General features: G+C 34.1%; 1 protein-coding gene across 1 annotated transcript in view; it reads right to left on the reverse strand.

The window, feature by feature from the left end:
- Positions 1 to 15,295, reverse strand: part of LOC130447671 (fibrillin-2-like) — a 68,357-nt gene that overhangs the window by 39,821 nt on the left and 13,241 nt on the right. The window contains exons 3-13 of the mRNA XM_056784624.1: positions 5,889 to 5,971; positions 5,566 to 5,676; positions 3,143 to 3,247; positions 2,992 to 3,087; positions 2,723 to 2,917; positions 2,396 to 2,647; positions 2,161 to 2,328; positions 1,854 to 2,090; positions 1,542 to 1,784; positions 1,277 to 1,426; positions 802 to 1,215 (exon numbers count right to left, since the gene is read on the reverse strand). Of these exons, the coding sequence (XP_056640602.1) occupies positions 802 to 1,215; positions 1,277 to 1,426; positions 1,542 to 1,784; positions 1,854 to 2,090; positions 2,161 to 2,328; positions 2,396 to 2,647; positions 2,723 to 2,917; positions 2,992 to 3,087; positions 3,143 to 3,247; positions 5,566 to 5,676; positions 5,889 to 5,971 (2,054 nt within the window). The remainder of the gene's footprint in view (positions 1 to 801; positions 1,216 to 1,276; positions 1,427 to 1,541; positions 1,785 to 1,853; positions 2,091 to 2,160; positions 2,329 to 2,395; positions 2,648 to 2,722; positions 2,918 to 2,991; positions 3,088 to 3,142; positions 3,248 to 5,565; positions 5,677 to 5,888; positions 5,972 to 15,295) is intronic.

Genomic DNA, 15,295 nt, shown 5'->3' on the forward strand with positions numbered 1-15,295 from the left:
TCTAAGGCTGCGCGGTACCAACAAAGTCCAATTTATCACTAATTCCATTATCCTGACTCTTTTTGGATTTCCAGAAGCTGAGTGGCTTTAACTAGACCAGATTCATCAGTAATACCATTGTCCTGACTCTTTTTGGATTTCCAGAGGCTGATTGGCTCCAGCTAAGCCAGATTCATCAATATTTACATTTTCCAGGGTCATTTTACATTTCCAGAGGCTGAGTGGTTCCAGCTTTGTTAGATCCATCAGTAATTTCATTTTTCTAGATCCTCTTGGATTTCCAGAGGCTGAGTGGCTTTAACTAGACCAGATTCATCAGTAATACCATTGTCCTGACTCTTTTTCGATTTCCAGAGGCTGAGTGGTTCCAGCTTTGTTAGATCCATCAGTAATTTCATTTTTCTAGATCCTCTTGGATTTCCAGAGGCTGAGTGGCTTTAACTAGACCAGATTCATCAGTAATACCATTGTCCTTACTCTTTTTGGATTTCCAGAGGCTGAGTGGTTCCAGCTTTGTTAGATCCATCAGTAATTCCATTTTCCTGGATCCTCTTCGATTTTCTAAGGGTGAGTGGTACCAACAAGACCAGATTCATCAGTAATACCATTATCCTCAGTCCTTTTGGATTTCCAAAGGCTGAGTGGCTCCAATTAAGCCAGATCCATCCACATTTCCATTGTCCTGAGTAATTTTGGATTTCCAGGTCCGTTCAGTTTATAATAAAAGTTTGTTTAAACAAAATTTGATCCCGGTGATTTTTCCATTATATAACTTATAAAATATTTTCGAATTTGACCTACCTGGACCGTGGGGACATAACAAGTCGAAATCCGTCGTACCGGGCATCGGACACGGTTGACAAGTGGTACCCCAACCCATCGGTTTTCCGGATATAATGGTACAACAACAACAACTCGATTTTGTGACGGCCGTCGTCGACGGATTGAAACATAGTCCGTCCCTGTATTCTTGATAACAGAGATCTCTCCGTATATCTAAACAGGATCGTCCGTCCGGACCTAAACTGAATCCTAAATGACATTCGCATCTAAAACTACCGGGCGTATTGAAACAATTGCCAAATTGACAAGGATTGTTGATACATTCGTCGATGTCGACGCAATGTCTTCCGTCTGGTCCGAGCCGATAACCCGAATTACAAACGCATCGAAAGGAACCCTCCATATTGATACATTTCCCGTGATCGCACATTCCTGTATTCATAACAAAAAACGATTATTAAGATATCAGAGAGGAAACAATCCGGTATCTCACCCGTAGAAGCGCATTCGTCTAAATCGCTACAAAAAGTGTTGTCGCTCGATTCGACGAATCCCGGTAGGCAGGCGCAGGTGTAGGAACCGGGAGCGTTTTGACATCTACCGTTCAGACATATCCTCGGATTTTCGTAGCATTCGTCTATATCTGAAACAATTCTCTCGAACTTAGCGATTTAATAACAATACCCGCCGCCATCTTCGTTTACATCTCAAACGTCCATCTTGTATACAACTTTTAGGTTAACTTGTATTATATTTACCTATACACGCGTATCCGGTCGGAGATAATTTGAATCCGGGTTTACATTGACATTTGAAACTACCGTCCATATTGATGCATATCCCGTTGGAACACATTCCGATTTCGGAACATTCGTCGTGATCGGTGCACATGGTACCGTCGGGGGAAACGTCGAATCCCGGAGGACACAAACAGGAAAAACTACCGGGAAGATTCGTGCAACGTCCGTTGATGCATTTTCCTTCTCTACATTCATCGATATCTAACAATATTTTATATATATATATAAATAAATAAATAATGATTAGTTTTTTCAAATTAATCGACGTACCTTCGCAAATTTGATCTCTATTTAACCTATATCCGAGATCGCATATACAATCGTATCCTCGAATCGTATCGACGCATTTTCCATGTCCGCAAATGTCCGGTCTCAAGATGCATTCGTTGACGGTGATTTGTCCTACTTGGTTCACACCCGGTATAACTCCCGGTGTGATATCGAAACTACCTTCGACGGGGGTGTGCATCGGGTGCGAAGGCGCCTCGCATAATCGACGATGTTCGTCTATTAAATCAAAAAAAAAAAAAAACGGCGCTTGAGACCTAATTTAGTTGCTATTAGAATATGACATCACCTTCACCGTATTCCGGACACGGGGTGCATTCTTCCCCGCTGTACATGGCCCATCCTTGTCCCATATTAACGCCGCAACAACAATCTTTCTTCGATAGACGAAACTGCAGTTGCTTGCTGCACCGCCCTTCCTCGGACCGTTGCGTATAACATAATCCTTGTCGACCGTCTTGGGGGAAAAACGAATTTTCTTTTTTTTTTTTTAAACCATCGGGTGTAACTTAAACAAGACTTACCGATACAAAAGGTTTTGTCTTGGCTCTGTATAAAACCGGGGTTGCAAAGACATATGTAACCGCCGTTGGTGTTGATACATCTTCCGTCTTGGCAAACGTCTTCATCTTCTTCGCATTCGTTTTTATCTTCGCAGCTGTTCGTGGTTGGGTTTCTCGTTTGACCTGGCGGACATTCGCACGTGAAGGATCCTATGGAATTGACGCAGGTACCACCTTGACATAGATGCGGTATCGCCTCGCATTCGTTGATATCTGCGGAAAGATTAATAAATGGAGGGAATGGGAAACGACCGGGGGTTGGGGAGGGGGGGGGGGTGTAATACTAACCGACACATTCGCCCGTTTTTATATTTTTCAAAAATCCCGTTTCGCAATCTAATCTGGAAGGACAATGTTGACAAGGATGACCCCAGGCTTTTCCTACGGTTGCGCAGCACAACGTTTTCGTACACACTACCCCTTCTAATTGATTAACGCATAGATTACCGCGGTACCCCGTATAACACGGTCCGGTTCTATAATCTGAAAAAATAAAATTAGTCTCCTAGTTCGCGAGATTTCGATTCCTTGAAAATTGGCTATAAAAATTTGGTTACCTATCTCGCAGTGAGATCCGGAGAACCCGTAGAAACAGGCGCACCTGTCCGGACCTATACATCTACCTCCATTTTTACAAGCTTCTTCACAAATAGCTGAAAAAACGGTTGAGATTCAAAATTTAATATATCTTCGATTTGGAATACTAACGTTCCGTGCAGAATTCTCCGCTGTATCCGATTGGACAGACGCATTTCCCATCTACGCATGATCCGCCATTCATACAAATAGCTCGACATGATTTTCCATCGGCGCCTGTAAATAAATTCCATATCTAAGCTTTATAAATCATGAAAATTCTAGAAGAATCTAGGACGGTCTAGTTTTAAGCTTACTAACTAATTCTTGATTATTTCTAGACCTATCTGATATATTTTCGTCAAATAAACAACGTTTGAGCACATTTTTAAGCTTCTTAGATCAATTTTTATACTTTTTAGACGAATCTACAACAGTCTAGATCCATTTCCAATTAAATTGAAACATTTAAACCGAGTTTTAAGGTATCAAACTAAATCTTGATTATTTTTATAAGTATCTGGTATATTTCAATCGAATAAACAACGTTTGAGCACATTTTGAAGCTTCTTAGATCAATTTTTATACTTTTTAGACGAATCTACAATAGTCTAGATCCATTTCCAATTAATTTGAAACATTTAAACCGAGTTTTAAGGTATCAAACTAAATCTTGATTATTTTTATAAGTATCTGGTATATTTCAATCGAATAAACAACGTTTGAGCACATTTTGAAGCTTCTTAGATCAATTTTTATACTTTTTAGACGAATCTACAATAGTCTAGATCCATTTCCAATTAATTTGAAACATTTAAACCGAGTTTTAAGGTATCAAACTAAATCTTGATTATTTTTATAAGTATCTGGTATATTTCAATCGAATAAACAACGTTTGAGCACATTTTGAAGCTTCTTAGATCAATTTTTATACTTTTTAGACGAATCTACAACAGTCTAGATCCATTTCCAATTAATTTGAAACATTTAAACCGAGTTTTAAGGTATCAAACTAAATCTTGATTATTTTTAAAACTATCTGATATATTTTCGTCAAATAAACAACGTTTAAGCACATTTTTAAGCTTCTTAGATCAATTTTTATACTTTTTAGACGAATCTACAACAGTCTAGATCCATTTCCAATTAATTTGAAACATTTAAACCGAGTTTTAAGGTATCAAACTAAATCTTGATTATTTTTATAAGTATCTGGTATATTTCAATCGAATAAACAACGTTTGAGCACATTTTGAAGCTTCTTAGATCAATTTTTATACTTTTTAGACGAATCTACAACAGTCTAGATCCATTTCCAATTAATTTGAAACATTTAAACCGAGTTTTAAGGTATCAAACTAAATCTTGATTATTTTTATAAGTATCTGGTATATTTCAATCGAATAAACAACGTTTGAGCACATTTTGAAGCTTCTTAGATCAATTTTTATACTTTTTAGACGAATCTACAACAGTCTAGATCCATTTCCAATTAAATTGAAACATTTAAACCGAGTTTTAAGGTATCAAACTAAATCTTGATTATTTTTATAAGTATCTGGTATATTTCAATCGAATAAACAACGTTTGAGCACATTTTGAAGCTTCTTAGATCAATTTTTATACTTTTTAGACGAATCTACAATAGTCTAGATCCATTTCCAATTAATTTGAAACATTTAAACCGAGTTTTAAGGTATCAAACTAAATCTTGATTATTTTTATAAGTATCTGGTATATTTCAATCGAATAAACAACGTTTGAGCACATTTTGAAGCTTCTTAGATCAATTTTTATACTTTTTAGACGAATCTACAACAGTCTAGATCCATTTCCAATTAATTTGAAACATTTAAACCGAGTTTTAAGGTATCAAACTAAATCTTGATTATTTTTAAAACTATCTGATATATTTTCGTCAAATAAACAACGTTTAAGCACATTTTTAAGCTTCTTAGATCAATTTTTATACTTTTTAGACGAATCTACAACAGTCTAGATCCATTTCCAATTAATTTGAAACATTTAAACCGAGTTTTAAGGTATCAAACTAAATCTTGATTATTTTTATAAGTATCTGGTATATTTCAATCGAATAAACAACGTTTGAGCACATTTTGAAGCTTCTTAGATCAATTTTTATACTTTTTAGACGAATCTACAACAGTCTAGATCCATTTCCAATTAATTTGAAACATTTAAACCGAGTTTTAAGGTATCAAACTAAATCTTGATTATTTTTATAAGTATCTGGTATATTTCAATCGAATAAACAACGTTTAAGCACATTTTTAAGCTTCTTAGATCAATTTTTATACTTTTTAGACGAATCTACAATAGTCTAGATCCATTTCCAATTAATTTGAAACATTTAAACCGAGTTTTAAGGTATCAAACTAAATCTTGATTATTTTTATAAGTATCTGGTATATTTCAATCGAATAAACAACGTTTAAGCACATTTTTAAGCTTCTTAGATCAATTTTTATACTTTTTAGACGAATCTACAATAGTATAGATCAATCAATCAATTGGGTATTCATAGTAGTACAAACCTTGTATTTGTTTTGCTCCGGGTCCGCACGTGGAAGATTTCTGTCCACCATCGCACAAACACACGTTCGGCGACACACATTGACCATACCCACAACTTCTCGAACAAATTGCTAAAATAAAAAATACAATTATTCCACCCTATACACAGAGGCTCGTCGAATAGATACGTTTTCAAATTAACCGATACATTTTCACGTTTCAATAAAATGTCGTATCTTTACCCAATTTCAGCCACATACCGGTAATTCTTAAAAACGGGCTCTGTTGCCGACGCGCCACGTAAATATTTAAGTAAAATTACTACTAGTATCGAAATACTTACGAATTATGCATAAACCTAATAAATTGTGTTTTTGCCATCCGGGACAACAGTAAGTTCTCGTTCTTGATCTACATACATTCGGTCTGAAATAAAAAAATATTAAAATCACCAAAAGGAGTTCAAAATGTATGAATTTTCGTTTATTTCATTCCACACTGTTTATTCTTATGTCTGTATTTCCGGTTGTTTTCGAATGAACCATTTCAAAGCACGTAAATATGACAAGTCGGCCATTTTGTCTGGGTGTACTAAGTTTTAATTGTTACTTTTGTTTTTACAACAGGAGTTTTTTATTCCGAAAACCTCTGTAGCCCAAAACAACTAAAAACTAACCGTTATTAAATGAATTTGCCTGAGATTAAAGATTTAAAAATGCAACTTGTATTCGAACGACAAAGATGGCCGAACAGTTAATGACGTAATTCCGGAACTATCAATTCCCCATAACCTCAAAGGTTTTTATGCGTTTCTTTGCTTCAAAAATTCGTTTTTTTATTGAAATTTTCGTACGGATCAATAAAATGCAGTCTATTTAGATAAAAAAAAGGGGGTTATCTATTTATTTGCAACTAAAATAGTTGAAATTCTAAAATAAAAAATATTGTTTTACTATTTCAAGATCAATTGAAGTTCCTAAGGTCATCAAATTATCATATTATAAATGTTTTACGTATATATCCAACATGTGAAAAGAAAAAATAGTATCTTCGAATGTTGTTGATAAAATTTGACCTCGTTTCGTAGTTTATTTTAAGGAAACTGTGTATTCTGCTTTTGTTTAACTTTTTCTACATACAACATAATATATACGGGAGTAGTTAAAAGTTTCCAAGTACCGATAAATCTTGTGATAATAAGAGAAAACGATCAAAATAAAAAAAAAATCCAAAGATTTATATACCATTCTAATATTAATGTAGCGTCGCTGATAATATCTATTTGGTCGCTATATTCAATTAGGTTCGCGTCTTCATTATAATATATAAAACGTATAACGCCCTCGGGCGGATTCTTCTTGTTATTGTATTGAGATTTTTAATATTTGAAACAATAAAGTTCGAAAGAGCTTCCTGAGTGTTTCGAGATATTTATATGCGACTAATATATATTTAATTATTAAAAAAAAGACGCGAACGGTTAATTTTGTAATAGTATAATTATTATACAACCATTCTTTCGTCGTCCATTTTGAATTCTAACCAAATATCACTTAAATATCTTAAACGGTTCAAATAGTGTTATACCAACGACGATAATGGTTACACAAGACGCCCCATCCATAAAGTTCAATTCATTCAATTATAAAGTCATTATGGGTTAACCAGATAAGTTTTTTTATCTAAACAAACTCATTATGGGGTATCTAGATATTGTTTTTCCACTTCTGTAAAGGCACTTGTAACAAAAAAGTCATTATGGGTTAACCAGAACCGTTATTTTACCTCTACAAAGGCTCTTGACAAAGAAAAGTCATTATGGGGCATCTAGATTTTGGTTTTTTCACTTTTGTAAAGGCTCTTGTCAAAGAAAAGTCAATATGGGGCATCTAGATTTTGGTTTTTTCACTTTTGTAAAGGCTCTTGTCAAAGAAAAGTCAATATGGGGCATCTGGATTTTGTTTTTTCACTTTTGTAAAGGCTCTTGTCAAAGAAAAGTCATTATGGGGCATCTGGATTTTGGTTTTTTCACTTTTGTAAAGGCTCTTGTCAAAGAAAAGTCATTATGGGGCATCTGGATTTTGTTTTTTCACTTTTGTAAAGGCTCTTGTCAAAGAAAAGTCATTATGGGTTAACCAGAACCGTTATTTTACCTCTACAAAGGCTCTCGCCAAAGAAAAGTCATTATGGGTTAACCAGAACCGTTATTTTACCTCTACAAAGGCTCTTGACAAAGAAAAGTCATTATGGGGCATCTAGATTTTGGTTTTTTCACTTTTGTAAAGGCTCTTGTCAAAGAAAAGTCAATATGGGGCATCTAGATTTTGGTTTTTTCACTTTTGTAAAGGCTCTTGTCAAAGAAAAGTCAATATGGGGCATCTGGATTTTGTTTTTTCACTTTTGTAAAGGCTCTTGTCAAAGAAAAGTCATTATGGGGCATCTGGATTTTGGTTTTTTCACTTTTGTAAAGGCTCTTGTCAAAGAAAAGTCATTATGGGGCATCTGGATTTTGTTTTTTCACTTTTGTAAAGGCTCTTGTCAAAGAAAAGTCATTATGGGTTAACCAGAACCGTTATTTTACCTCTACAAAGGCTCTTGTCGAAGAAAAGTCATTATGAGGTATCTGGGTTATGTTTTTCCTCTTTTGTAAAGGCTCTTGTCAAAGAAAAGTCATTATGGGGTATCTGGATGTTGTCTTCCCACTTTTTTAAAGGCTCTTGCCATTAAAAAAGTCATTATCGGTTATCTAGATCCGGTATTTCGTTTGGAAAGTCATTATGGGGCATTTCATTTCTTTTAATCTGTTTTTATAAAGGTTTTTGTCACAAAAAAGTCATTATGGGTTATCCAAAATCTCTTATATTACATCTATGAAGGCTTTTGCGAAAGTCAAGTCATTATGGGGTATCCAAATTCTCTTATAATACTTCTATGAAGGCTTTTGCGAAAGGAAATTCATAATGGGGTATCCAAAATCTCTTTTATTACTTCTATGAAGGCTTTTGCGAAAGTAAAGTCATAATGGGGTATCCAAAATCTCTTTTATTACTTCTATGAAGGCTTTTGCGAAAGGAAAGTCATTATGGGGTATCCAAAATCTCTTTTATTACTTCTATGAAGGCTTTTGCGAAAGGAAAGTCATTATGGGGTATCCAAAATCTCTTATATTACTTCTATGAAGGCTTTTGCGAAAGGAAATTCATAATGGGGTATCCAAAATCTCTTATATTACTTCTATGAAGGCTTTTGCGAAAGGAAATTCATAATGGGGTATCCAAAATCTCTTATATTACTTCTATGAAGGCTTTTGCGAAAGGAAATTCATAATGGGGTATCCAAAATCTCTTATATTACTTCTATGAAGGCTTTTGCGAAAGTCAAGTCATTATGGGGTATCCAAATTCTCTTATAATACTTCTATGAAGGCTTTTGCGAAAGGAAATTCATAATGGGGTATCCAAAATCTCTTTTATTACTTCTATGAAGGCTTTTGCGAAAGTAAAGTCATAATGGGGTATCCAAAATCTCTTTTATTACTTCTATGAAGGCTTTTGCGAAAGGAAAGTCATTATGGGGTATCCAAAATCTCTTTTATTACTTCTATGAAGGCTTTTGCGAAAGGAAAGTCATTATGGGGTATCCAAAATCTCTTATATTACTTCTATGAAGGCTTTTGCGAAAGGAAATTCATAATGGGGTATCCAAAATCTCTTATATTACTTCTATGAAGGCTTTTGCGAAAGGAAATTCATAATGGGGTATCCAAAATCTCTTATATTACTTCTATGAAGGCTTTTGCGAAAGTCAAGTCATTATGGGGTATCCAAATTCTCTTATAATACTTCTATGAAGGCTTTTGCGAAAGGAAATTCATAATGGGGTATCCAAAATCTCTTTTATTACTTCTATGAAGGCTTTTGCGAAAGTAAAGTCATAATGGGGTATCCAAAATCTCTTTTATTACTTCTATGAAGGCTTTTGCGAAAGGAAAGTCATTATGGGGTATCCAAAATCTCTTTTATTACTTCTATGAAGGCTTTTGCGAAAGGAAAGTCATTATGGGGTATCCAAAATCTCTTATATTACTTCTATGAAGGCTTTTGCGAAAGGAAATTCATAATGGGGTATCCAAAATCTCTTATATTACTTCTATGAAGGCTTTTGCGAAAGGAAATTCATAATGGGGTATCCAAAATCTCTTATATTACTTCTATGAAGGCTTTTGCGAAAGGAAAGTCATAATGGGGTATCCAAAATCTCTTATATTACTTCTATGAAGGCTTTTGCGAAAGGAAAGTCATTATGGGGTATCCAAAATCTCTTTTATTACTTCTATGAAGGCTTTTTCGACAGTAAAGTCATTATGGGGTATCCAAAATCTCTTTTATTACTTCTATGAAGGCTTTTGCGAAAGGAAAGTCATTATGGGGTATCCAAAATCTCTTATATTACTTCTATGAAGGCTTTTGCGAAAGGAAATTCATAATGGGGTATCCAAAATCTCTTATATTACTTCTATGAAGGCTTTTGCGAAAGGAAATTCATAATGGGGTATCCAAAATCTCTTATATTACTTCTATGAAGGCTTTTGCGAAAGGAAATTCATAATGGGGTATCCAAAATCTCTTATATTACTTCTATGAAGGCTTTTGCGAAAGGAAAGTCATAATGGGGTATCCAAAATCTCTTATATTACTTCTATGAAGGCTTTTGCGAAAGGAAAGTCATTATGGGGTATCCAAAATCTCTTTTATTACTTCTATGAAGGCTTTTTCGACAGTAAAGTCATTATGGGGTATCCAAAATCTCTTTTATTACTTCTGTGAAGACTTTTTCGACAGTAAAGTCATTATGGGGTATCCAAAATCTCTTATATTACTTCTATGAAGGCTTTTGCGAAAGGAAAGTCATTATGGGGTATCCAAAATCTCTTTTATTACTTCTATGAAGGCTTTTTCGACAGTAAAGTCATTATGGGGTATCCAAAATCTCTTTTATTACTTCTGTGAAGACTTTTTCGACAGTAAAGTCATTATGGGGTATCCAAAATCTCTTATATTACTTCTATGAAGGCTTTTGCGAAAGGAAAGTCATAATGGGGTATCCAAAATCTCTTTTATTACTTCTATGAAGGCTTTTGCGAAAGGAAAGTCATTATGGGGTATCCAAAATCTCTTTTATTACTTCTATGAAGGCTTTTGCGAAAGTAAAGTCATTATGGGGTATCCAAAATCTCTTATATCACTTCTATGAAGGTTTTTGCGAAAGTAAAGTCATTATGGGGTATCCAAAATCTCTTTTATTACTTCTATGAAGGCTTTTTCGACAGTAAAGTCATTATGGGGTATCCAAAATCTCTTATATTACTTCTATGAAGGCTTTTTCGACAGTAAAGTCATTATGGGGTATCCAAAATCTCTTTTATTACTTCTATGAAGGCTTTTTCGACAGTAAAGTCATTATGGGGTATCCAAAATCTCTTTTATTACTTCTATGAAGGCTTTTTCGACAGTAAAGTCATAATGGGGTATCCAAAATCTCTTTTATTACTTCTATGAAGGCTTTTGCGAAAGGAAATTCATAATGGGGTATCCAAAATCTCTTATATTACTTCTATGAAGGCTTTTGCGAAAGGAAATTCATAATGGGGTATCCAAAATCTCTTATATCACTTCTATGAAGGCTTTTGCGAAAGGAAAGTCATAATGGGGTATCCAAAATCTCTTATATCACTTCTATGAAGGTTTTTGCGAAAGTAAAGTCATTATGGGGTATCCAAAATCTCTTTTATTACTTCTATGAAGGCTTTTTCGACAGTAAAGTCATTATGGGGTATCCAAAATCTCTTATATTACTTCTATGAAGGCTTTTTCGACAGTAAAGTCATTATGGGGTATCCAAAATCTCTTTTATTACTTCTATGAAGGCTTTTTCGACAGTAAAGTCATAATGGGGTATCCAAAATCTCTTATATTACTTCTATGAAGGCTTTTTCGACAGTAAAGTCATTATGGGGTATCCAAAATCTCTTTTATTACTTCTATGAAGGCTTTTTCGACAGTAAAGTCATAATGGGGTATCCAAAATCTCTTTTATTACTTCTATGAAGGCTTTTGCGAAAGGAAAGTCATAATGGGGTATCCAAAATCTCTTATATTACTTCTATGAAGGCTTTTGCGAAAGGAAAGTCATAATGGGGTATCCAAAATCTCTTATATCACTTCTATGAAGGCTTTTGCGAAAGGAAAGTCATAATGGGGTATCCAAAATCTCTTATATCACTTCTATGAAGGCTTTTGCGAAAGGAAAGTCATTATGGGGTATCCAGATTCCGTTGTAAGACTTTTACAAAGGCTCTTGTTAAAAAAAAATTATTATTGACGATTCCTATGTGTTATTTTACTTTCACGAAACTTTCAAATTTCATTTACTATTCAAAACAATTTTATCGTACTACAACAATCCATCTCGTGCGCAAACGTACGAGACATTCTGTACATACATTTCTGTCTATAACGAAGAAATTCTTCTAGTCCAAAAACGTAAATAAATACACATAATAATTTCCGAATAACCCAGAAATAAACAGCAACGGCAGCATGTCGAACTTATAATTATATTGTCAGCGGGGTTGTACTGGATTCAATGAATTTATGAGTGAAGATGTTCACACATTAATTTTAAATGTAATCGTTAATAGTGCAGTCGAATTTAATGAAAAACAAACATTTTTAATAGCCACTTAACTCCCAGAAAGTTAAGTACATCAATACGTGTGGTAAAAATCGAAAATTATGAAATTAAGAAAACCAATTATCAAAATTATGGCTGAAAGAATCGATTTCAAACCAGACCAGAGACACAAGCATGATGCCACCGAGGAATATTATCTCAAATCAATTTTTTTCTGGTTATAAAGTGGTTAGGACACGTCTAGAATTTATTTTTGGATTATCCTCATTGTAAATGTATATATAAAGGCTTAAAACAACCCCTAACAAGAAGAAGGGAAAGAAATTAGGCTTCAATATTTACACCAACTCAATTTAGTAAACAAACTTTGTGTAAAATTTGTATCAACGAATATTTCCAACATTTAAGTGACGAACATTTCAAAATTCCGCCCTACAAAATCGATTTCCGTACTAGACACTGCAATTCCATACATTTTGACCGTACTATATAAAAACAATCAGTGTACCTTACATATTTTAAATATGTAAATGCAAATAGGGCGTTCCTTAACCGTAGGGAGTAATGATTTGGAAAAAAAAAAATAACCGACTGAATTATAAATTATGTGATACGTCTATTTGAATGAAAATTCCAAATTAGACGTTATCAATTTCGATAATATTTTAGTCTTTTTGTTTTTAACTATAATAAAATATTATTATCACATCTTTTATTTAGGTATTTGTGCCCGTCGGAAAGACAAGACTCGATTAATTGCTCTTAAAAGCCAATTAAGATACCAAATGGTGTTTAAGACACTCGATGTAGACGTTTCAGTGATGAAAAATTGTTGGGAACTATGAAATTATATAAATTAATGTAACAGGTGTTTCCTTACAATATTTAATACGAAAAATCAATAAATTTTGTTTGGCGGGCCGTAAAAAGAGGTTGACTAACAGTTTTTTCGAAATAAAAAGTGAAAATTATGAAGACGTCGTGTTTGTTCGACGAATACGTCTTCAGTGGACACCTCCGCATTCCCCAAAACCAAAATTTACCTACTAAGTGTTGCCTAAACCAACCTTTACTCCATATTTGATCCCGTACGACTTCCTTTCGTTCCAAAACATGAAAAAAGCAACTCCTCAAAGTTATAAAAAAGATTCGAACAGTCGAACGGTTTTTTTGAAATAAAAAGTGAAAATAATGAAGATGTTGAAGCTTTTTGAAAAAAAACATCATAGCTATTCAAGTATTGAGCCGCCCGTGGACGCCTGGAGTGCACATGGATCATTTTTGGTCTATAATAAAAGAAACCGTCCCACAAAATTACCAGAGGAAGGCCGTTCCGATCGAGGTACCTCCAGAACTCCAGAACTCCACTTCTATGAAGGCTTTTGCGAAAGGAAAGTCATTATGGGGTATCCAAAATCTCTTATATCACTTCTATGAAGGTTTTTGCGAAAGTAAAGTCATTATGGGGTATCCAAAATCTCTTATATCACTTCTATGAAGGTTTTTGCGAAAGTAAAGTCATTATGGGGTATCCAAAATCTCTTATATCACTTCTATGAAGGTTTTTGCGAAAGGAAAGTCATTATGGGGTATCCAAAATCTCTTATATCAATTCTATGAAGGTTTTTGCGAAAGTAAAGTCATTATGGGGTATCCAAAATCTCTTATATCACTTCTATGAAGGCTTTTGCGAAAGGAAAGTCATTATGGGGTATCCAAAATCTCTTTTATTACTTCTATGAAGGCTTTTTCGACAGTAAAGTCATTATGGGGTATCCAAAATCTCTTATATCACTTCTATGAAGGCTTTTGCGAAAGGAAAGTCATTATGGGGTATCCAAAATCTCTTATATCACTTCTATGAAGGTTTTTGCGAAAGTAAAGTCATTATGGGGTATCCAAAATCTCTTATATCACTTCTATGAAGGCTTTTGCGAAAGGAAAGTCATTATGGGGTATCCAAAATCTCTTATATCACTTCTATGAAGGCTTTTGCGAAAGGAAAGTCATTATGGGGTATCCAAAATCTCTTATATCACTTCTATGAAGGTTTTTGCGAAAGTAAAGTCATTATGGGGTATCCAAAATCTCTTATATCACTTCTATGAAGGCTTTTGCGAAAGGAAAGTCATTATGGGGTATCCAAAATCTCTTATATCACTTCTATGAAGGTTTTTGCGAAACCTTTACTCCATATTTGATCCCGTGCGACTTCCTTTTGTTTCCAAACATGAAAAAAGCAACTCCTCAAAGTTATAAAAAAGATTCGAACAGTCGAACGGTTTTTTTGAAATAAAAAGTGTAAATAATGAAGATGTTGAAGCTTTTTGAAAAAAAATATCATAGCAATTCAAGTATAGAGCCGCCCGTGGACGCCTGGAGTGCACATGGATCATTTTTGGTCTATAATAAAAGAAACCGTCCCACAAAATTACCAGAGGAAGGCCGTTCCGATCGAGGTACCTCCAGAACAATTTGAACCGCATCTTGAAATGGAAAAAAGTTCGAAATTTATTTGCGGGAATAAGAAAAATCATTGAACACCAAACAGGGACTGTACCGAACCATAAATTCGATGTTTTGACTGTTCAAAAACATCTCGCACTTTGGTTTCCCTAAATATACTTTTGTTACACTTCGTATAATACATTAACAAGTTTATTTACCCTCGTATTCAATTATATACGGGGCAAAATCGATTTTTGTTACATTCAAGATTGTATATATTTCATTTTAGAATATTCTCCAGTACGGCACTGGTTTTTCTTTTTAAAAAAGTTTCAATATTCATTTTCGATGCAGTCGATAATTATCTAAAGTCGGTTTAAAAATAACATTCAACTTTTCCTCATTAACATAGTCATATATTTAGATATCGATCAACGTCGTATTTGCAGCATCCATATTAATTACAAAATCGGCTTAAATAAATTTCTATGCAACAATTATTCCGTTTAATCTCTTTACCAACGTCAATCAAACAAATTCTCGTTGAACTATATACATAAACACGCCGGTATCTGTGTGTGCATTTAATTTGATATCTCAGATTATCTT

This window comes from Diorhabda sublineata, chromosome 8 (genome assembly GCF_026230105.1).
Source record: "Diorhabda sublineata isolate icDioSubl1.1 chromosome 8, icDioSubl1.1, whole genome shotgun sequence".
Taxonomy (NCBI): Eukaryota; Metazoa; Arthropoda; class Insecta; order Coleoptera; family Chrysomelidae; genus Diorhabda; species Diorhabda sublineata.